The sequence below is a fragment of the Pleurodeles waltl genome, chromosome 5 (assembly GCF_031143425.1).
Source record: "Pleurodeles waltl isolate 20211129_DDA chromosome 5, aPleWal1.hap1.20221129, whole genome shotgun sequence".
NCBI classification, from domain to species: domain Eukaryota; kingdom Metazoa; phylum Chordata; class Amphibia; order Caudata; family Salamandridae; genus Pleurodeles; species Pleurodeles waltl.
In genome coordinates this window covers 215,904,503-215,927,735 of record NC_090444.1, presented here as the reverse complement: position 1 = coordinate 215,927,735, position 23,233 = coordinate 215,904,503, and the positions used below count along the sequence as shown (strand labels likewise).

At 46.0% G+C, this 23,233-nt stretch overlaps 1 protein-coding gene across 2 annotated transcripts in view; it reads left to right on the top strand.

The window, feature by feature from the left end:
- Window positions 1-23,233, top strand: part of PPP2R5A (protein phosphatase 2 regulatory subunit B'alpha) — a 465,744-nt gene that overhangs the window by 115,297 nt on the left and 327,214 nt on the right. For both annotated transcript variants that reach the window (XM_069233927.1, XM_069233928.1), the window contains 2 exons: window positions 784-980; window positions 5,849-5,950. In XM_069233927.1, coding sequence (XP_069090028.1) covers window positions 784-980; window positions 5,849-5,950 — 299 coding nt within the window. The remainder of the gene's footprint in view (window positions 1-783; window positions 981-5,848; window positions 5,951-23,233) is intronic.

Sequence of the window (23,233 nt, the reverse complement as noted above, 5' to 3'; positions counted from 1 at the left end):
CATTCTTTTCAACATATCATACCTACCTCAGACCAACTCCCCTCCTTAGCTCCACAATCCCTCTACTATTGCATGGCGTGTTTGTTTCACATATTCCTTGTATGGATTGTTAAAAATGTGGTGCACTGAGGTGCAGTTGAAATGTTGAAAAAAGTGAACTACTCTTTCGAAAAATGTGCTTTTCTTTTTACCATCCTCCCACCCCCATACAGCCACAGTAAAAATGTTTTTTTTTTTTGTTGGAATGCTAGCTGCACCTTCTCCCTCTGTAAATGTGAGTACATAATTTTGAAGACTTTAAGGCAAAACATTTTGATCATGCTCATCCGCCTGCTTGACCAGTTACGTTCTTCTGACCCAGTGTAATGTAGGTGATGATGTATTCAATTTCTATTTGTATATCAGTACAGAACAAGGGGTCTCTGCCATTAGTATCTTGTCTCATTTTGACTGTGCAAATAAATGCCAATTTAAAATCCTAAAATAGTCTAAAACCGTGTGAACACGTTGCTACTCTTCTGGCATATGGGGTGGCAGTGGGCAAATATTGTGGTCAACCACATTTGAAATGACAAAGTTTTAGATTATTCCATCTAGGACATCTGTAATGAATGCCAGTGTCAAACAATAATAGATCTTTGTACAGTAATGGTGGATAGCAAAAGATGTAAAGCGCATCAATGAAGAAGTAAGCTAGAGGAAATTTGACCTGCGTAAATACGGTCAGTTAATGGGGCTCATACATTGGATGTCTACAAAGTAATTTATTTTGTGTATTTCTAGATGCCGCTTCAAATGAACAGCAAGACCTTTTTTGTCAGAAGCTTCAACAGTGTTGCGTTTTGTTTGATTTCATGGACTCTGTGTCTGATCTGAAGAGCAAAGAAATTAAAAGGGCCACTCTGAATGAATTGGTTGAATATGTGTCAACAAATCGTGGTGTGATTGTGGAACATGCCTACACAGATATAGTGAGAATGGTGAGTATATTTGAAACTTAAACCTTTCATTTTGAATGGAATGTGTTAATAAATTAACAGTGTTCAAAACTGCCTATTTATTTTAGTCACTGACACCTTTTCTCCTAAAGGACATTTGGTAATTGTTTGTTCCACTTGCTCCTCATGTGATCCCAGTTTGACTCATAAAATGCTGCTTATTGTCACGGGCCAAGACCCTTGTCTAGGCTGTGTTTTTCTTCCAAACGTTTTAGTGTCTGTTATTTAGTGCTTGGTTAACTTGGATAACAGTATATTTGTTTGCTGTAGTATAACTACTCTGGATTTTCTCCTCATTGGACCTTTGTAATTCCACCTTTCTTATTTTCTTAAATCCTGAGAACTGTCATTTTTCTGGACTGGTTAACTCGATCTAATCGGTTCAGCCATCTGTTTTTCTGTCAATTTTACATCATTGTAGATTGATAAGTAAAAACACACATCAATCTTAATAATAGTGTTTGGTTATAAGATTATGTGGACAAGTCTAAGGCTGAGGGCAAATGTAGAAAAAATAGATATGTTTAAGGTAGAGAGAAGGAAATGAGTCCATAATTAGTTACATGTAGAAAAGGCTGTCTAAGCGCCATATGGGAGAAGATTGACTCCAGCAGATCGTGTTCTTTAATGGAGGTTCTTTCATTGTATCTTCAAAAGATTGGAGTTCTTTATTGAGCACTCTAGATGACATCTTGTTCAGCAAACGTAAACCAGTTGTTTGTCTGAACTTCTGCATATCTTCTCAGACACAGTCACTTAAGTAGGATCATAATGTAACACTTTGCCATCCACATCTTGAGTCAGCAGCTGCAAGAGGATCAGCAGCAAACTCTGGCAAGTAAAGCGGGGAAGGGGCTAGGAGACATCAGAGAACAGCTCTGGCAGATAGGATTGAACATTCTTTTACAACAAAGTAATTTAGATGCACTTAATCAATGAAAGGTTCCTACCTGAGGTGAAAGGTTCCTACCTGAGGGTTGGATCTGCATTGATGAGCGTCAAGACACTGGATTGGAATTCAGTTCCATGGAAAATGAGAAGGATTTCACAGTCAGAAGATTTGCATTATTAAAGACAACAAGGTTAGCAAACATAAAACACCTCAAAACAAGGATATAATACAACTCTTACAGCAGTTCTTTTTTTTTAAACACACTTATATTGTATTTTGTTAAGTCTTTCTGTATGTCTTTGATAACCTATATGGTGATTCATTTGAGAGCAATACCATTTCCTGAAAAGAATTCAAAGTACCTCTGTTTCACAACTTGAGACACTACTCATGAAGTGCCCTTAATTCTCTATACAGACAATGTCCATTCATTCACATGAGTCAGCAATGTTCTCAGGCTAAAAGACAAAATACTTTGGATGCACTGTGATTCTAGTTTTACTCAAACAAAATAATTGAGCTTTTGTTTTCACTCAGCTGCCTAATTCACTCCAGGATCACCTTCCACAGAGGTGAGTTCCAAAGCTTAGTTCTAACTTTACACTGATAAGGCTGTAAGGACACCAAGCTCTAAAACATTAATCAAAGTATCCTTCCAAAATGAAACTATGCTTATCTTTTGGGAGTCACTATTTTAATGCTAAATACATTCTTGAAACCACTCTCCCCTTTTTCTCTGGATCCGCAGCTGTTTTGACTAGCGGTTGAGCCTTCTTTCTACAGAGAAGTCCCTTCCAAGCTCAAGCGAGGTCTCGTAGCAGTTCCTTTCTTCCACTGGATTCAAGATGGCTGACAATGAACCTCAGCTCTGGGTTGCATGCCAACTAGGGCATATCAGGACCGCATACGGAAGGTCTTGTTGTCTGTCTGAAGCATAGATTTACAGGCTGTTGATCCATCCTTACAGACTGTTGGCCCATCTATACAGCCTGACATTTGTGGAATCTGAGAGAGTATTGACCGATATTGAGTTGGATATCTTGTGGTTTATTCTGTGATTGACACATTGCTTTATAATCCCAACTTGAAACAGTCTGCCTGAAGACCAAAATGAGCAAGGTGGTAAGAAAGCAGACTGGATGCCCAAGGCACAGCAAGAACGTTTAATGGCCCTTTGCCATATTGTTTCCTGAATGGTATAATTTAATCTAAGGTCTAAAGACTTTGTCCAGAGCTTTATTTAGTTTAGTGTTTGGGGTTATTTACTTCTGGAGACGCTCAGCATGGTAGGCCTCAAGTATGACCCATTTCATGAGCATTTTGTTGAACTGGGCCATTTTGCCAATGAAAGTGTTGGATTATTTTAATAGAACCTTGGCACATTTGAATGTTTGGGATGCTTACCCCTTCCTGTTTAGTCTCTTTGTAATTTTAAAGATCTAATCTGTTCTAACTCAGTCTGCTAACAATTAAACTGAACATCCCTCTTCACTTGCCTTCCCAGTAATCTGTTTTAGCGTTTCTCAACCTCTTGTCTTCTGTGGACTCCTATTGAATTGTTACTGGAATCTGGGGATTCATGGCCTAATCAATTTCTATGATTTGAACCTTAAAAAACAATACACAAAAATACACCACCTAAATACTTGATAATTGAAATATATTAATTCACAATCAAATATAGATTTTTTTCACATTTTCAGTTTTGCATCTTTATTTGTATGTATTTAAATAATTTTAAAGTATTAATTTTAATTTTTAATTAGTGAAATAGTTGCGGACCCTCTGAGCATGCCTCCCTGACCTCCAAAGGTCATTGGACAACAGGTTAAGAACCAGTGATCCAGATAACTCCATAGGATTTTGAAGAATACTGACTGGAGATTTAATGCCACAGAAGTTTTCACTTTTACTTAAATCAGCCACAGTCCATGAGGACTGCCATCAAAGATGACAAACATCTGATAAGATGCCTTTTCCTCCTTTGGTGATCATCTTAAAATCTCCATCCTAATGTGTGGCTGTCAACTTCCATCCACTACTAGCTTCTTTTGGTCTGAATACATTAAGCATTCATTCCTTTTTTTTAGCAAAATATGCCAAAGTCTTTGAAACATGCATGTGCTCACATTTCAGCTATGCTGAGAAGTTGATGTTGTTAGTAGCTATTTTCATCAACTCAGTGGATGCACTGTGACACTCTATACCCTTATTGTCCTTTCTAAGGGTATCTGTTGTGGGCGCTGGTGCTAACTTACACCTTGTGTACGTCAGTTCCCTTTATGCAGGACTGCATGGCTCTCTGATTCATTGGCTGTAAAGGTACCATATCATTCTGCTAAAAGACGTCTTCATTGGCTCCCTTTGAGGAACAGAATCTATTTTCAAATGGGCTGTCTCCTGCTCAAGTGTATCCACATTTTCTGCTTTCCTACTTTACTACTACAGTTTCTTGAACCTTCGCAGGTTGGGATGTCAAAGGCAATGATCTATTTCTCCTAACCATATATCTTCAAAAAGTCCAAAGAAAAATGTTTTTGGAGATTTCAATGTGGTACACCTTCATATGGATATGGGTGAATGCCTTACAGTTGGTGTACGTGAATGCCACCTAACTGAAATGTGGCCATTTTGTCCCATCTGATTGCTACTTGTAGTATATTATTGTCAAGTCGTACCACTGAATAAACTTGATCAGTCCTACACCATATACAGCATTTGAGAGGTGACCGTACCCCTCTGGCAGGGTCTTGATTGTGAGTCTCTTTTGCCATGAGTCCAGTAAACTCTGGAAATAAGGTGGAGTAAAAGCAAGGAGCCCTTTACATCTCATATTGACATTTAAGGGATGCCTAGGATGCTCTGAAGGACCTGCACAGTGAAGAGTTTGGGCTTTGGGTCATCAAGCGTGCCAGATTGTCGGGACCTGCTAAGGAAGTTATAAGGGTCAACTAACATGGGGATTCCAGTATTCTAGTCCAGATGGCTTGAACACTGACATGGCTTGGTCATCTGCTGCGACAGTCAAAATGTACAGCTCATCCCACCATGTACACTCATGGTGTTCCAGAGGCCCTGAAAGGGGAACTGATCAGTACAGACTCATGGAAACAGAAATATATCCGGGATGGGGCTGCAAAAAGAAATTTGAGAAGATTTGTGGTGGATGGGGAGCTGGTATTACTTGGACAGGGTGCCTCACAGGTGACTTTCTACTAGTCATCACTGTTTTGCAAGGAAGAAGTGGATGATCTTCTTCAATTTGTAACCAGTGGAAAAAGGTTGTATCGGACATTTGAAAAAAGTATACTGTGTAGTGACAAACTGAACTTCTGTATGTACAGCATTAGGGTACAATGCAACTGTGGCGGGATGGAGGGAATGTTTTGCTATGTTTTTGTTTGGTAATTTTGTATTACAATACAATAAATAATAAACAAAAAAATAATAAGTGAAGGTGCAAGGATATTCTTTTTATATCCTGCCATGGAATTCATTTTTCAGAATTGATTTACCTATGTTTTATCATTGATGTTTTATTTGTGCTGTTTGCTTTGTAATGAGAAATAGACTTAGCAAAAAGGTGTGCTATTACACAAGGAGGAAACTTGCTCTAAAGGAATTTTTCCCATGCTCTCATCTTTAAATATTTGATCTTCAGGCATCCTAATGCCCATAGCAATGTTATTACACATTAGAAGATTATTGTGACAAAGCGTGTTTAGATATTTACAAGTAAACAGAATGTTACTTTATAAAATGTATTTCATTTTGACACTGTGTAGATTTCAGTATATATTGAGTTTTAATTAAGTGAAGGTTGGATGTCACTTGGCGTCATGTACTTTGTTCAACAAAGGAATATTCAAATGCTGTTTAGACTTGTTTCAGAAATATATTCTTTACGGACTAACCAGATAAATAGATTTTGATATATATATATATATTTTTTTTAAAGATCAGCTCCAACCTTTTCAGAACACTTCCACCAAGTGATAATCCAGAGTTTGATCCGGAAGAAGATGAACCAACACTTGAGGCATCTTGGCCCCACATACAGGTATGTGTATTTATAGTTATTTATACACTTAGTGACACTTAAATACTCAGTAATCTGTCTTTCTGGTGGATACAACTACCTGTGGATTCCTACCTAAAGAATTTTCCCCTCGCGCCAGCTTTCGACTGAAATTTTCTTCTAGCTCTGCACGTCGACGATGGCGTCACAATTGCCCGACTCCACGCGATGCCGTATGATGTCATCCAGGCAATAAGAAGCCCTTGTTGACGTGCAGACGTCAGTTCCCTTTTTTCCGTGCCTTCGAGTAATGTTTTTTCTGCGAGGCTATTAAGGAGCTACAGTTTTACTCCGGTGTAACTATGTCGCAGCCGAGGAAGTCTGGTTTTAAACCCTGTAAGCAGTGTGGAGGTCCCATGTCAGTCAGGGACCCACATGAGAATTGCTTGTGGTGCCTTAGTTCCGACCAGTTCATGCCAACGCATGAATCCTAAGGCCCTGAAAGAACGGGAGGCTAAGTTGTTTCTTGCTCAATCTAAGAAGGAGAAGCATCATCATAGAGAGTCTTCTTCTAGATCCTCGATGTCTCATCAGCGCCATTGGGACTCTCGGTTCCGACATGGCTCACGGCGCCGATTGAGCAGAGATTGCTCCCGTTCGAGGTCTCCATCGGCTCGGCGCCGACCGATGTGGGAGATCAACCCAACTGTGACGCCTCCACATCCAACGACTCCAGCTTCACCGACATCTCCACTGTCGGTGTATGAAGTGGATCCACTTCAGAAGCGGAGGGCTTCTCCGGAGCAGGAGATGCCTGGGCTGTCATCGGCTTCACCTCCGGCACCAGCTCTTCAAGGTTATCCGGCTTTCCCGGCGCCGGGCACGGACCCCGCAGCATTTCTAAATGCTATGTTTAATATTTTTGCCACCATGGCGCCTGGAGGTGGGCATGCGGGTATGTCAGGTCCTTTGGCCTTTGACATGGGTGCTCTGGCTCCTTACAAGCCGACACCCTTTCTTCCTTCCAGAAGTACCGCTTCGGCGCGATGCCTTTGGCATCGCCCTGAAGACCAGTGACGCGGACAACGTCCACCGTTCTGGCGCCGATGGATTCACCACGGATCCAGTCAACCTTAAAGACGCCTGTGGTGCCGGGGGATCCCACGTCGGATGGCTCCGAGGGTCAACGTTGTCAAAGATCTTCAGTGTCGGCTGACGCCTTATCGACGCTGGGGCTCGAGTCCAGGCTCCTCTCCAGGAGGTTGGCGCTGAGGCTGCTGGAAGAACAAGAATATGAGAAGCAGCACTTGGAGGAAGGAGAAATCATGGAGCCTTCAGGGGACCTGCAAGGCCTGGATACTGCAAGCGGCCTAGACACTTCCCCGGGATGGGACTTGGCTTCTCCGGGGGAGTATACAGAGGAGGCGGCCTCTTTTCATGCTGTGGGGAGGAAGGCAGCAGACTTTTTGGACCTTCCACTTCCTGCTGCGGATGTGAAGACCAACATCCTTATCGAAGTGCTGCATCCAGCATCAGCTGTGGCAGAGCCCCTTCTTCCTTTCAATGAGGCTCTTTTGGACCCTATTAGGGAAGTTTGGAAGAAGCCAGTGACTTTGGCCGCCGTAAACAGGACGGTGGCGAGACGCTATCGAGTGTCCCCAGGTGATCCGGACTTTTTGTCCAAGCACCCAACTCCGGAGAGTTTGGTTGTGCAAGCATCGTGCTCCTCCCATTCTGCTCCTGGATCGTTTCCCGGTGTTCCAGCAGACAGGGAGTCTAAGAGAATGGACAAGTCACCTAAAAAGGCCTTATCGTCATGCAGCATGGCTTTAAAATCCACAAATGCTACTTGCATTTTAGGACGTTATATTTATGCCCTTAAGGATGAGGCTAAGGGGCACCTGGGATTATCACCAGAGGTGTTGAACCTTTTGTCGGACGCTCAGGCGGCAGCGACCCAGGCGATCCAATCTGGGCTGGACACCTCGAACTCGGTGGCCAGTGCTATGGGCATGTCCATATTGACAATGCTGCATGCCTGGCTGCGATCGTCCGGGTTCTCCCCTGATGTTCAGACCACTCTCCTTGACCTGCCAGTTGATGGGACACGCTTTTTGGATCGAAAGCGGACTCTGCCTTGGGACGTTTTAAGGAGAGTAGAGCCACGGCGAGATCCTTGGGGCTACAAGCCGCCACATCCTCTGCTTTAAAGTCATTTAGAAGGTTTAGAGGATTTGGTTGTGGCGCTTCCTTTCGGGGCAGGCTCCATGCGGCAGGGCAGCACTCTGCAGGAACTCTTCCTTTTAGATCCCTCAGGGGCAGGGGTAGAGTACGCACTAGAGGTGCCGCCTAGCAGCACTCTTCCTCTTCCTTCGGTGGGGTGCAGCAGGGAAAGCAACCTTAGTTCTCCATCACTCCCTGTTCACACATCTCCGGCAGGGGGGGAGACTAACTCACTTTCTCCGCATGTGGGAGTCAATAACATCAGACTCCTGGGTCACCGATATTGTGGGGAAAGGGTATGCTCTTCCCTTTCGGGAGTTCCCTCCTCCCATCCCTCCCCGCCCATTCTTCTGTGCGGACGACCATCTTCAGTTACTGCAACTGGAGGTGATTTCCCTCTTGTCAAAGGGCGCAGTGGAGTTGGTCTCAGAGCAGGAGAAGAGTCAGGGCTGCTATTCAAGATACTTCCTGATCCCCAAAAAGGATGGTCAGTTAAGACCAATCCTGGACCTGAGGATTTTGAATTGGTTCCTCAAGCAGGAAAAGTTCAAGATGCTGACCCTGTCACAGGTTCCTTTGGCATCGAACGAAGGAGATTGGATGGTGTCCGACTTGCAGGATGCTTACTTTCATATTCCAATCCTCAAGTCCCACAGGAAGTATCTCCGGTTTGTGGTGGGGTCGCAACAATATCAGTTTGCGGTCCTTCCATTTGGTCTTACTTCCGCACCTCGAGTCTTCACGAAGGTGATGACGGTGGTTGCAGCGGAGCTCAGAAGAAAGGGGATAGCAGTATTTCCTTATCTCTGGACGATTGGTTGATCAAAGCCAAAGTCTCCGTAGCTCTTGCAGCATCACCTCCAGTCGATGACTCATTTGTTGTTCGATCTGGGCTTTTCAGTGAACGTGCCCAAATCTCACCTGGAGCCCCCTCAACGCCTCCTGTTCATAGGGGCAGTACTGGACACAACATTGTATCGGGCCTTTCCTCCGCCGCAGCGGGTTCAGGACATTCAGGCGTTGATTCCAATGTTTCAAAATGGAGCGGTTGTTCTAGTCCTCAAGGTCCTTCATCTGCTCTGTCTGTTCGCTTCTTGCATTCTGCTGGTCACTCATGCACGCTGGCACATGAGGGCTCTTCAGGGGTGCGTTCGCAGGCAGTGGTTTCAACACAAAGGAGATCTCGCACTTCCTGTCTTTTTGCAGCCTCCAGGATCCGGTGCAAGGAGCTTTGGGGGACGCGTTTCAGATGTCCTGGAAGGGTCAGTTGCTTTACGCGTTTCCTCCCATACCCTTGATTCCTCAGGTTTTGAGGAAGATCCGTCAAGACCGGGCACAAGTGATCTTAATAGCCCCGGATTGGCCAAGAAGGGTATGGTATTCGGGTCTTCTCCAACTCTCTCTGTGCCCTCCGCTCCGTTTCCCATACAGGGCAGACCTCCTCTCGCAGGGGCAGGTTCTACACCCCCACCTCCAGAGCCTGCACCTTCATGCCTGGAGATTGAACGGGGCAATCTGAGTTCCTTTTCTCTCCCGCCGGAGGTGGTGGAAGTTATTTTATCGGCCAGGCGACACTCCACCAAATCGATCTATGCAAGCAGATGGGCCAGATTTGTCAGTTGGTGTGGAGAGAACCTAATTGATCCCTTGAAGGCCCATTTGTCGGATGTATTGTTATTCGCTTTAATCTTGGCACAGAGGGGTTGTGCAGTTGCCACAGTTAAGGGTTATTTATCAGCGCCGTCGGCTTTTCTGTGCCTACCAGACCAACCCTCCTTGTTTAAGTCACCTCTTGTGTTGAGGTTCATTAAGGGTCTCACTAATAGGTTTCCGCCCACTCTGTTTGTTATGCCACAGTGGGATCTTAACTTAGTATTGACCTTTCTTATGGGATCGCCATTTGAGCCGATGCACTCTTGTCCATTAAGATTTTTAGTTTTAAAAACTGTTTTTCTAGTGGCCATAACATCTGCTAGAAGAGTGAGTGAGCTTCAGGCTCTTAGCGTAGGGTCCCCATATATCTCCTTTTTCAGGGACAAAGTGGTGTTAAGGATCAAGGCGGCTTTCCTCCCGAAGGTTGTTACACCCTTTCATTTGGGACAGCCCATTACTCTCTCTTCCTTTTACCCTCCGCCTCATCCATCCAAGGAGGAAGAGAGGCTTCACCGGTTGGATCCACGAAGAGCGTTGAGCTTCTTTGTCGACAGGACAAGGGAGTTCAGGCAAGACGATCAGCTCTTTGTTGGTTACGTGGGGAAGAGGAGAGGCAGAGCTGTCCACAAGAGAATGCTGTCCAGATGGGTCATTCTTTGCATCAAGCTTTGTTATTCTTTAGCAAAGAAAGAACCTCCTGTAGGGCTCCAAGCCCATTCTACCAGGGCTAAGGCTTCCTCGTCGGCCTTGGCTAGAGGTGTTCCTGTGGTTGACATTTGCAAAGCGGCAACTTGGGCATCTCTCCATACTTTTATCAAACATTATTGTTTGGACTCTGAGGTCAGGAGGGATGGCCATTTTGCCCGCTCAGTGCTGCAGGATTTCTTGGTTTGACCATTCAGGCACCCGCCTCCTGAGGTGGTACTGCTTTGGGACTCTGTTCTTTAGGTGAGGAATCCACAGGTAGTTGTATCCATCAGAAGAACAAGTTACTTACCTTTGGTAACGCCTTTTCTGGTGGATACACTAGCTACCTGTGAATTCCTCACTGTACCACGCGCCTCCCCGTTGCCTGACTGGTCTTACCACGAATTCCTTGGGTGAGCACCTGTATATTGTATATATGTATATGATAATGCGATGTGTGTGTGTGTGTGTATATATATATGTTCGATGGCATGTGTAGCTGCAGTTACACATGCTGTGCACAGTCCGCCGTCTGGTGTTGGGCTCGGAGTGTTACAAGTTGTTTTTCTTCGAAGAAGTCTTTTCGAGTTACGAGACCGAGGGACTCCTCCCATTTCGATTCCATTGCGCATGGGCGTCGACTCCATCTTAGATTGTTTTTTTTCCGCCATCGGGTTCGGACGTGTTCCTTTTCGCTCCGTGTTTCGGGTCGGAAAGTTAGTTAGAATCTCGGAAAAAAACGTCGGTATTGTTGCGTTCGGTATCGGGTTAGTTAGAACAAATCGACACCGAATTTTGAAGAGCTCCGGTGGCCCTTCGGGGTAATTTCGATCCCCCGTTGGGGCCTGGTCGGCCCGACCGCGTGCGACTTTAAGACTGATGGAACGGACCCTGTTCCGCTTCTGTCCAAATGCCATAACAAATATCCGTATACGGATTAGCATCTGGTCTGTAACTTGTAACCCCGAGCACAAGGAGGATACGCGTGAAGCCTGTCGAGCGTTTCGGTCGAGGAAGACGCTGAGAGACCGAAGAGCCAGGAGATTACAAATGGCGTCCATGCCGACAGGTCAACAACGGTTCGAGGAGGAAGAAGAAGCTTTCTCCATCCACGAGTCGGATTCAGAAGAACTCGACGCCGAAGAAACAACAACCGTGAGTAGGACGTCGAAAATAAGGACTCACGAAAAGTCCACAAAAGCCCAGGGGACGCCACCGCCAACAGGCCATGGCTTAACCCAAAAACTAGGTGACCGACCCAAGGCACCAAAAAAGGGCATGCTGGTGTCGAAGTCATCCGACTCCGGTCGTGATACCGCCACACAGCAACCTCGGAGCCGAGACAGCGGCTCCGAGAAACTTCGGCACAGAGACAGCGGCACCGAAGAGATTCGGCACCGAGACACCGCGCTGAAACCAAAGAAAATTTCTTCGGAGCCGAAAAAGACTTCCGAAAAGGTTTCGGTCCCGAAACATCCAGCCTCGGAGCCGAAAACTAGTTCCTCTACAGAGGAACAAGGGTTAACCACCCAATTACATAGATTTGGAGAGGAGCTTCAAGCTGTAGAGCCTGACTACACGCAAAGAAGGCTTCATATTCATGAGGACACAAGGAAGATAACCACTCTTCCCCCAATCAAGATTAAAAGGAAACTTGCCTTTCAACAAGGGGTCAAGCAACCACAGGCAAAGGTGGCAAAGAAAACAACCCCACCACCTTCTCCACCACCATCAACACATGCATCACCAGCGACAACTCCACCACTAATGCACTCACCAGCTCATACCACAATGAGTCAGGATGATCCAGATGCATGGGACCTCTACGATGCTCCAGTGTCTGACAATAGCCCAGACTCTTATCCTACAAAACCGTCACCACCTGAGGACAGTACATCCTATACACAGGTGGTCGCAAGGGCAGCCGAATTTCACAATGTCTCCTTACATTCGGAACCAATTGAGGATGACTTTCTCTTTAACACCCTATCCTCCACCCATAGCCAGTACCAAAGCCTTCCCATGCTCCCAGGAATGCTAAGACATTCAAAACAAATATTTCAGGATCCAGTTAAAGGCAGAGCCATAACTCCAAGGGTGGAAAAAAAAATATAAGCCACCGCCCACAGATCCAATATATATTACAACACAACTAACACCAGACTCAGTAGTTGTGGGGGCAGCTCGTAAGAGAGCCAACTCTCATACCTCAGGCGACGCACCACCTCCAGACAAGGAGAGCCGCAAATTTGATGCTGCGGGAAAAAGGGTTGCAGCACAAGCAGCAAATCAGTGGCGTATTGCCAATTCACAAGCACTTTTGGCAAGATACGACAGGGCTCATTGGGATGAAATGCAACATTTCATCGAACACTTAACCAAGGAGTTCCAAAAAAGAGCGCAACAGGTGGTGGAAGAGGGACAAAGTATCTCAAATAATCAGATACGGTCTTCCATGGATGCAGCAGATACAGCTGCAAGGACAATAAACACTGCAGTCACAATACGAAGGCACGCATGGCTGCGCACTTCTGGGTTCAAACCGGAAATCCAGCAAGCTGTGCTCAATATGCCGTTTAATGAACAGCAATTGTTTGGGTCGGAGGTAGACACTGCCATTGAGAAACTCAAAAAGGACACCGATACAGCCAAAGCCATGGGCGCACTCTACTCCCCGCAGAGCAGAGGCACATTTCGGAAAACACCTTTTAGGGGAGGGTTTCGAGGTCAACCCACAGAAACCACAACCTCACAAACAAGGCCTACTTACCAGGGTCAATATCAGAGGGGAGGTTTTCGGGGGCAATATAGAGGGGGCCAATTCCCAAAAAATCGAGGAAAATTCCAAGGCCCCAAATCCCTCAAAATAAACAGTGACTCACAAGTCACACACCCCCATCACATAACACCTATGGGGGGAAGACTAAGACAATTTTACAAACTTTGGGAGGAAATAACAACAGACACTTGGGTCTTAGCAATTATCCAGCATGGTTATTGCATAGAATTTTGCCCATTCCCTCCAAACGTCCCACCGAAAACACACAATATGTCAAAACAACATATAGATCTTCTAGGACTAGAAGTTCAAGCATTGCTACAAAAGGACGCAATAGAATTAGTACCAATTCAACAAAAAAACACAGGAGTTTACTCACTGTACTTTCTAATACCCAAAAAGGACAAAACTCTGAGACCAATACTAGATCTCAGAACACTAAATACCTACATAAAATCAGACCACTTTCACATGGTCACGTTACAAGACGTAATCCCACTGCTCAAACAGCAAGACTACATGACAACATTTGATCTAAAAGATGCGTATTTCCATATACCAATACATCCTTCACACAGGAAATACCTAAGGTTCGTATTCCAAGGAATACATTACCAATTCAAAGTGTTGCCATTTGGAATAACAACTGCGCCAAGAGATTTTACAAAATGCCTGGCAGTAGTAGCTGCACATATCAGAAGGCAGCAAATACATGTGTTCCCGTACTTAGACGACTGGTTAATCAAAACCAACACGCTAAAACAGTGTTCATAGCACACAAAATATGTCATACAAACCCTTCACAGGCTAGGTTTTTCCATCAACTACGCGAAGTCACACCTTTTGCCGTGTCAAACACAGCAATACTTAGGAGCTACAATCAACACAGCAAAGGGGATTGCCACTCCAAGTCCACAACGGGTTCAAACATTTCACAAGGTAATACAGGCCATGTATCCAACACAAAAGATACAAGTCCGAATGGTAATGAAACTACTAGGCATGATGTCTTCATGCATAGCCATTGTCCCAAACGCAAGATTGCACATGTGGCCCTTACAACAGTGCCTAGCATCACAATGGTCACAAGCACAGGGTCAACTTCTAGATCTGGTGTTGATAGACCGTCAAACATACATCTCGCTTCTATGGTGGAACAGTACAAACTTAAACCGAGGGCGGCCTTTCCAAGACCCAGTGCCACAATACTTCATAACAACAGATGCTTCCATGACAGGGTGGGGAGCACACCTCAATCAACACAGCATCCAAGGACAATGGGACATACATCAGAGACAGTTTCACATAAATCACTTGGAAATGTTAGCAGTATTTCTAGCGCTGAAAGCATTTCAACCCATAATAACCCAAAAATACATTCTTGTCAAAACAGACAACATGACAACAATGTATTATCTAAACAAACAAGGAGGGACACACTCGACACAGTTGTGCCTCCTAAAACAGAAAATATGGCATTGGGCGATTCACAACCACATTCGCCTAATAGCACAATTTATTCCAGGGATTCAGAACCAGTTGGCAGACAATCTCTCTCGAGATCACCAACAAACCCACAAATGGGAAATTCACCCCCAAATAATAAACAATTACTTTCAAGTTTGGGTGACACCTCAAATAGATCTATTTGCAACAAAGGAAAACTCAAAATGCCAAAACTTCGCATCCAGGTACCCACAAGATCAATCCCAAGGCAATGCTCTATGGATGAACTGGTCAGGGATCTTTGCATACGCTTTTCCCCCTCTCCCTCTCCTTCCATATGTAGTAAACAGGTTGAGTCAAAACAAACTCAAACTCATACTAATAGCATCAACATGGGCAAGGCAACCTTGGTACACGACACTACTAGACCTGTCAGTAGTACCTCATGTCAAACTACCCAACAAACCAGATCTGTTAACACAAACAACAGATCAGACATCCAAATCCAGCATCTTTGAATCTAGCAATTTGGCTCCTGAAATCCTAGAATTCGGACACTTGCACCTCACACAAGAATGTATGGAGGTCATAAAACAAGCTAGGAAACCTACCACTAGACACTGCTATGCAAACAAGTGGAAAAGATTCGTGTATTACTGCCAGAATAATCAAATTCAGCCATTACACGCATCTCCAAAAGATATAGTAGGATATTTACTACATTTGCAAAAATCAAATCTAGCTTTCTGATGGATACAACTACCTGTGGATTCCTCACCTCATGAATACTCCCATGGCGCCAGCATTCGACGGAAATCTTCTTACTAGTCTCTGCACGTCGACGAGGACGTCACTGTCGCCCACGCGACGCCGTCTGACGTCATACAGGCAATAAGAGGTCCTCGACGACGTGCGGACGTCAGTTCCCTTTTTTCCGTGCATTCGAAACGGTTATCTTCGAGGGAGCAACTGTTACTCTTGCGGTTACAGTGTATATCTTGCTGCGTACTCTTTCTCTGTGGAAATAATGTCGCAGAGAAAGTCTGGATTTAAGCCTTGTCGTGAGTGTGGAGGCAAGATGTCGGTGACGGATCCTCATTCCGATTGCCTTTGGTGTTTGAGCTCCGACCACGACTTCTCGACTTGTGATTCATGTCAGCACATGAATCCGAAGGCCCTTAAAGAACGTGAGGCGAAGCTGTTTATGGCCAAGTCAAAGGAGAAGAATCACAAGAAGTCTTCTCCAAGACATCGGCGTCATCGAGACTCCCGGCGCCGTAGAGAATCTCGGCGTCATTCAAGGGAGGCTCGTTCCAGGTCTCCGGATCGGCGCCGAAAGACATGGGAGGTCAGCCCCACGGTGACGCCGCATCCTTCGACGCCGTTGCCCTCTCCGGCGTCTCCAACTTCGCCTGGACAGGCGTCGGTGATTGAGGTATTGGAGCCTCAAGTGTTTTCTCCGGCGCAGACGCCGAGGCCGGCATCGGGGTCGCCTCCGAGACAGGCACCCCAGTATCCGGCTTTTCCCACCCCTGGAGCCGATAGTTCCGCATTCTTGAATGCGATGTATGCCATCTTCCAACAGATGGCTCCAGGGGGTGCTCCGGCTGGGCCTTTGGCCTTTTCTTTGGGTGATCCTGCGCCTCTTCGGCCGGCACCCTTTATGCCCTTTCTCCCGTTTGGGAACGTGGGCTCGGCGCCAGTGTCGGCGCCGGTGGCCGCTCCGGTGGCTTCGGAGGGATTGGCCCCAGGGATTTCCATCCCGTCGACGTCGAGATTTCGGCCTGTGACTCCGGTGGGTCCATCCGTTTCAACTGCTCTTCAGTCGGCGCCGAAGTTACCTGTGGCGCCGGATGCGGCGTCGGTGGCTTCGGAAGATCGGCGCCGATCTCCGACTTCGGCGGAGGCATTGTCGACTCCGCGGATTGAGCAACGACTGCATTCAAGGAGGCGTGCTCTCCGGGTACTAGAAGAGCAGGAGTACCAACGAGCCCTAGAGGAAGGAGAGCTAGAGGACTCGGGTGATGGGCTGCGTGGACTGGAGTCGGCCAGTGGGCTGGACACTTCCCCTGAGTGGGACCTTTCGTCCCCGGGGGAATATACTGAGGAAGCTGCTTCCTTTCATACAGTGGTACGGAAGGCAGCTAGTTTTTTGGACCTGCCTTTGCCGGTGGTGGAGGCGAAACAAAACCTTTTGACAGAGGTGTTGCATCCGGCCTCAGCCGCGGCGGAGCCTCTGTTACCTTTTAATGACGCTCTGCTGGATCCGGTTTTAGAGGTGTGGAAGAGGCCGGCATCTTCCCCAGCAGTTCACAGAGCCGTGGCCAGGAGGTATCGGACGGCTCCAACTGATCCTGGTTTCCTATCTAGGCACCCTACGCCGGAGAGCTTGGTAGTGCAGGCCTCCTGTTCGTCCAAGTCAGCGCCTGGTTCTTTTCCGACGGTGCCTGGGGACAGAGATTCAAAAAAGCTAGAGGCGCAGTCGAAGAAGATTTTTTCGTCCTGCAGTCTGGCGTTAAAAGCCACTAATGCGACCTGTATCCTGGGGAGGTATATTCATGCTCTGATGGATGACATCTCCTCTTCGTTTACAGAGCTTCCCCAGGGTCTTTTGGATCTTGTCTCTGATGCCCAGGCTGCTGCGACCCAAATTATCCAGACGGGACTGGATACCACCGACTCGGTAGCCAGAGCAATGGGCACAACTGTGGTGGAAAGGAGACAGGCCTGGCTCCGTAACTCGGGCTTTTCGGCAGATGTACAGTCCACATTGTTGGATCTCCCGTTTGATGGGGACAAACTGTTTGGGGCTAAGGCTGATTCGGCCTTGGAACGTTTTAAGGAGAGCAGGGCCACGGCTAAGTCGTTGGGACTCCAAGCTCCTTCTTCCACGGCCTCTTCCAGATTCTTCAGGAGGTTTTGTGGATTTGGGCGTGGCTCTTCCTCCTCTTCCTTTCGGGGAAAATATCAGCAACCTGCCTCTTCCCATCCCTATAGATCTTTTAGGGGGAGGGGTAGGGTCCGCACCAGGGGAGCCTCTCAGCAGCACTCTGCCTCTTCCTCATCCTCTGGCGGGGTGCAGCAGGGGAAGCAGCCTTAGGCTTCCACCATTTCCCACTCACTCCTCTCCTGTAGGGGGAAGATTACAGCATTTTCTCACCAAATGGGAGACTGTTACGTCGGACACTTGGGTTCTCAGTGTTGTGGGAAAAGGCTACACCCTTCCCTTTCGGGAGTTTCCGCCCCTCATCCCGCCCCGCCCTTCGTATTGTTCACAAGAACACCTCCTGTTGCTAGAACAGGAGGTAGAAGTCCTCCTTTTAAAGGGTGCGGTGGAGTTGGTCCCGGAGCAGGAAAGGGGTCAAGGAGTTTACTCAAGGTATTTCCTGATTCCCAAGAAGGATGGTCGTTTGAGACCAATTCTGGACCTGAGGATCTTGAATTGGTTCCTCAAGCAGGAAAAGTTCAAGATGCTGACCCTAGCACAGGTGCTTTTGGCGTTGAACATGGAAGACTGGATGGTGTCTGTCGACTTGCAGGATGCTTACTTTCATATCCCGATACTCAAGTCACACAGGAAGTATCTCCGGTTTGTGGTGGGATCGCAACACTACCAGTTTGCGGTCCTTCCGTTTGGTCTTACTTCAGCACCTCGAGTCTTCACGAAGGTGATGTCGGTGGTTGCGGCAGAGCTCAGAAGGAAGGGGATAGCAGTATTCCCTTACTTGGACGATTGGTTGATCAAAGCCAAGTCCCCGGAGCTTGTGTTGCGTCATCTGCAGTCAACAACCCAGTTGTTGTTCGACCTGGGCTTTTCGGTGAACGAGCCCAAATCTCACCTAGAGCCCTCTCAGCGCCTCCTGTTCATAGGGGCAGTACTGGATACAACATTGGGTCGGGCCTTTCCTCCGCCTCAGCGGATTCAAGATATTCAGGATTTGGTTCCAATGTTTCGAAATGGAGCGGTAGTTCCAGTCCTCAAGGTCCTTCGTCTGCTCGGTCTTTTTGCCTCCTGCATTCTGTTGGTCACGCATGCTCGCTGGCACATGAGGGCTCTTCAGTGGTGCCTCTGAAGGCAGTGGTCTCAACACAGAGGAGATCTAGAGGGTACTGTCAAGATCTCCAGAGATGCTGCTGTGGATTTGAAGTGGTGGATTGCAAGCAACAATCTTTCACAAGGAAAGCCGTTCCAGCAGTCGCCACCAGTGGCCACAGTCATAACGGATGCTTCCACTCTAGGGTGGGGAGCTCATCTGGGGGATCTGGAGATCAAAGGTCTTTGGTCTCCAGAGGAACAGATTTTTCACATCAATCTGTTAGAGTTACGGGCTGTACGTCTGGCTCTCAAGGCCTTCCTCCCTTCCCTTCGTGGTCAGTCGGTACAGGTCCTAACGGACAATACTACCACGATGTGGTACATAAACAAGCAGGGAGGAGTGGGGTCGTACCTTCTCTGCAGAGAAGCTCTTCGACTATGGTCCTGGGCAAAGGACCATCGGATTTGCTTGATAGCAAACCATCTGGCCGGAGTTTTGAACGTGCGTGCGGACAGTCTCAGTCGCCACTTCTCGGCAGACCACGAGTGGCGTCTCCATCCAGATCAAGTCCGTTTAATCTTCCAGAAGTGGGGGTTTCCTCGGGTAGATCTGTTCGCCACTCGAGAGAACGCGCATTGTCCGTTGTTCTGCAGCCTTCAGTATCCGATGCAGGAAGCGTTGGGGGACGCGTTTCAAATGACCTGGTGCGGCCAGTTGCTTTACGCGTTTCCTCCCATACCCTTGATTCCTCGAGTATTGAGGAAGATTCGCCAAGACCGGGCTCTAGTAATCTTAATAGCTCCGGATTGGCCAAGGAGGGTGTGGTACTCCGACCTTCTCCAACTCTCAATGTGCCCGCCGCTCCGTCTCCCTTTCAGGGCAGACCTCCTCTCACAGTCGCAGGGGCAGGTTCTACACCCCAACCTCCAGAGTCTGCACCTACATGCTTGGAGATTGAACGGGGCAACCTGAGTTCCTTCTCTCTCCCGCCTGAGGTAGTGGATGTTATATTAGCGGCCAGGCGACACTCCACTAAATCTATCTACGCTAATAGGTGGTCTAAATTTGTTGCGTGGTGTGGAGAGAGGCAGATTGATCCTTTACATGCTCATCTATCGGACGTTTTGTCTTTTGCTCTATCTCTGGTGCAGAAAGGTTGTGCAGTGGCTACCATTAAAGGTTATTTATCGGCCTTGTCAGCCTTCATATGTCTTCCAGACCAACCATCTTTATTTAAATCCCCTATTGTTATCAGATTCTTGAAAGGTCTTCTAAATCAATATCCTCCAAAGCCATTCGTTATGCCGCAATGGGATTTGTCCTTAGTCCTGACTTTCCTTATGGGGTCCCCTTTTGAACCTATGCATTCTTGCCCCTTGAGGTATTTGGTTTTAAAAACAGTCTTCCTGATAGCTATAACATCAGCAAGGAGAGTGAGTGAGTTGCAGGCCTTACCAGTAAAACCCCCTTATACAACTTTTTATGGGGATAAGGTGGTGTTGAGGACCAAGGCTGCTTTCCTCCCGAAGGTTGTTTCACCCTTCCATTTGGCTCAGGCAATTACTTTGTCCACGTTCTATCCTCCGCCTCATCCTTCCAAAGAGGAAGAAAGACTGCACCGTCTGGACCCAAAGAGAGCGTTGAGCTTCTTTATCGATAGAACAAGGGATTTCAGGCTGGAGGATCAGCTGTTTATTGGATACGTGGGCAAGAGGAGAGGAAAGGCAGTCCACAAGAGAACACTATCCAGGTGGGTTGTTCTTTGCATTAAAATATGTTACTCTTTGGCAAAGAAGGATCCTCCTGAGGGCATTAGAGCTCATTCCACCAGAGCTAAGTCGGCCACTTCGGCCTTAGCCAGAGGTGTTCCTGTGGTCGACATCTGCAAGGCCGCAACTTGGTCGTCCCTTCACACTTTTGCAAAACATTACTGTTTAGATTCTGAGGTTAGAAGGGACGGCCATTTTGCACGGTCAGTGCTGCAGGATTTCTTGGTTTGACCATTTAGGCACCCACCGCCGGGCGTGGTACTGCTTTGGGACTCTATTCATGAGGTGAGGAATCCACAGGTAGTTGTATCCATCAGAAGAACGAGTTACTTACCTTCGGTAATGACTTTTCTGGTGGATACATTAGCTACCTGTGGATTCCTCACGGTCCCACCCGCCTCCCCGTTGCCTTTCTGGTCTTGCCAAGTAATCCTTGAGTGCGCTCCTCTTGGTCTTTGAGGGTGCATTAGATGTATATATAATATATTTATATATATATATGTATATATGTATATATCTTTATGTATATACTTGGTGTGTGTATATATTTTAAAAGAGAGAGTTTTATATATATATATATATATATATATATATATATATATATATATATATATATATATATATATATATATATATATATATATATATATATATACATAAAAAGATTTACAGTTATTCATACAATGTGGTGTATTTTTTACAATATAATGGATGTTGCTTTGCTCTTTCATTGCATTGCCTGGTTGTTCTCATGCACGTAAAAAATGATTGGTACTGACGTCCGCACGTCGTCGAGGACCTCTTATTGCCTGTATGACGTCAGACGGCGTCGCGTGGGCGACAGTGACGTCCTCGTCGACGTGCAGAGACTAGTAAGAAGATTTCCGTCGAATGCTGGCGCCATGGGAGTATTCATGAGGTGAGGAATCCACAGGTAGCTAATGTATCCACCAGAAAAGTCGTTACCGAAGGTAAGTAACTCGTTCTTCTCTTCCATAAAGATACATCTCACAGCAATATCAGCTTACCTACAAATTACTCATTCAACTTCACTATTTAGAATACCAGTCATTAAAGCGTTTATGGAAGGCTTAAGGAGAATCATACCACCAAGAACACCACCTGTTCCTTCATGGAACCTCAACATTGTCTTAACAAGACTCATGGGTCCACCTTTCGAGCCCATGCGTTCTTGCAAAATGCAATACTTAACGTGGAAAGTTGCATTTTTGATTGCCATCACATCTCTAAGAAGAGTGAGCGAGATTCAAGCATTTACCATACAAGAACCATTTATTCAGATACATAAAAATAAAGTAGTTCTAAGAACAAATCCCAAATTTTTACCAAAGGTTATCTCACCGTTCCACTTAAATCAAACAGTAGAATTACCAGTGTTCTTCCCACAACCAGATTCTGTAGCTGAAAGAGCACTACTTACATTAGACATCAAAAGAGCACTAATGTACTACATTGACAGAACAAAACTAATTAGAAAAACAAAACAACTATTTATTGCCTTTCAAAAACCTCATACAGGAAATCCAATTTCAAAACAAGGCATTGCTAGATGGATAGTTAAGTGCATTCAAACCTGCTATCTTAAAGCTAAAAGAGAGCTGCCTATTACACAAAAGGCACACTCAACCAGAAAGAAAGGTGCTACCATGGCCTTTCTTGGAAATATTCCAATGAACGAAATATGTAAGGCAGCAACATGGTCTACGCCTCATACATTTACCAAGCACTACTGTGTAGATGTGTTAACTGCACAACAGGCAACAGTAGGTCAAGCTGTACTAAGAACATTATTTCAAACTACTTCAACTCCTACAGGCTGAACCACCGCTTTTGGGGAGATAACTGCTTACTAGTCTATGCACAGCATGTGTATCTGCAGCTACACATGCCATCGAACGGAAAATGTCACTTACCCAGTGTACATCTGTTCGTGGCATTAGTCGCTGCAGATTCACATGCGCCCACCCGCCTCCCCGGGAGCCTGTAGCCGTTTAGAAGTTGATCTTGCACATTTGAACATTTGTAAATATATTACTTTAAAATTCATTATATACATACGTATTCACTCCATTGCATGGGCACTATTACTAGCATACACAACTCCTACCTCACCCTCTGCGGGGAAAACAATCTAAGATGGAGTCGACGCCCATGCGCAATGGAGTCGAAATGGGAGGAGTCCCTCGGTCTCGTGACTCAAAGACTTCTTCGAAGAAAAACAACTTGTAACACTCCGAGCCCAACACCAGTTGGCGGGATGTGCACAGCATGTGAATCTGCAGCGACTAATGCCACGAACAGATGTACACTGGGTAAGTGACATTTTCCATATATATATATATATATATATATATATATATATATACACACAAACTGAAAAAAACAAAGGTTACAGGGACGTTATAGTTAGGCTCACATTTTAAACATACAAAACCATAGAAATTCGCCTGTTATAGAGTTATTTCAACCAACAATAACTCGTACCCCAAGTTAAGCTATAACTCGTGCCCGCCATGCACAGTTTTCTCGTGAACAATTTTCCTGCAAATGTTACAGTGATATTATCAATGATGTTATATAAGATGTCATGAGTGCTGTAATATATGGTGTAATTTGTAATTAGCAGGGCATGGAGAGGGTGCAAGTTATATTTACCTAAAGGCACGCCTCCTGCCCCCATACATTTAATAAATTGTAGCCCCGGCGAGGT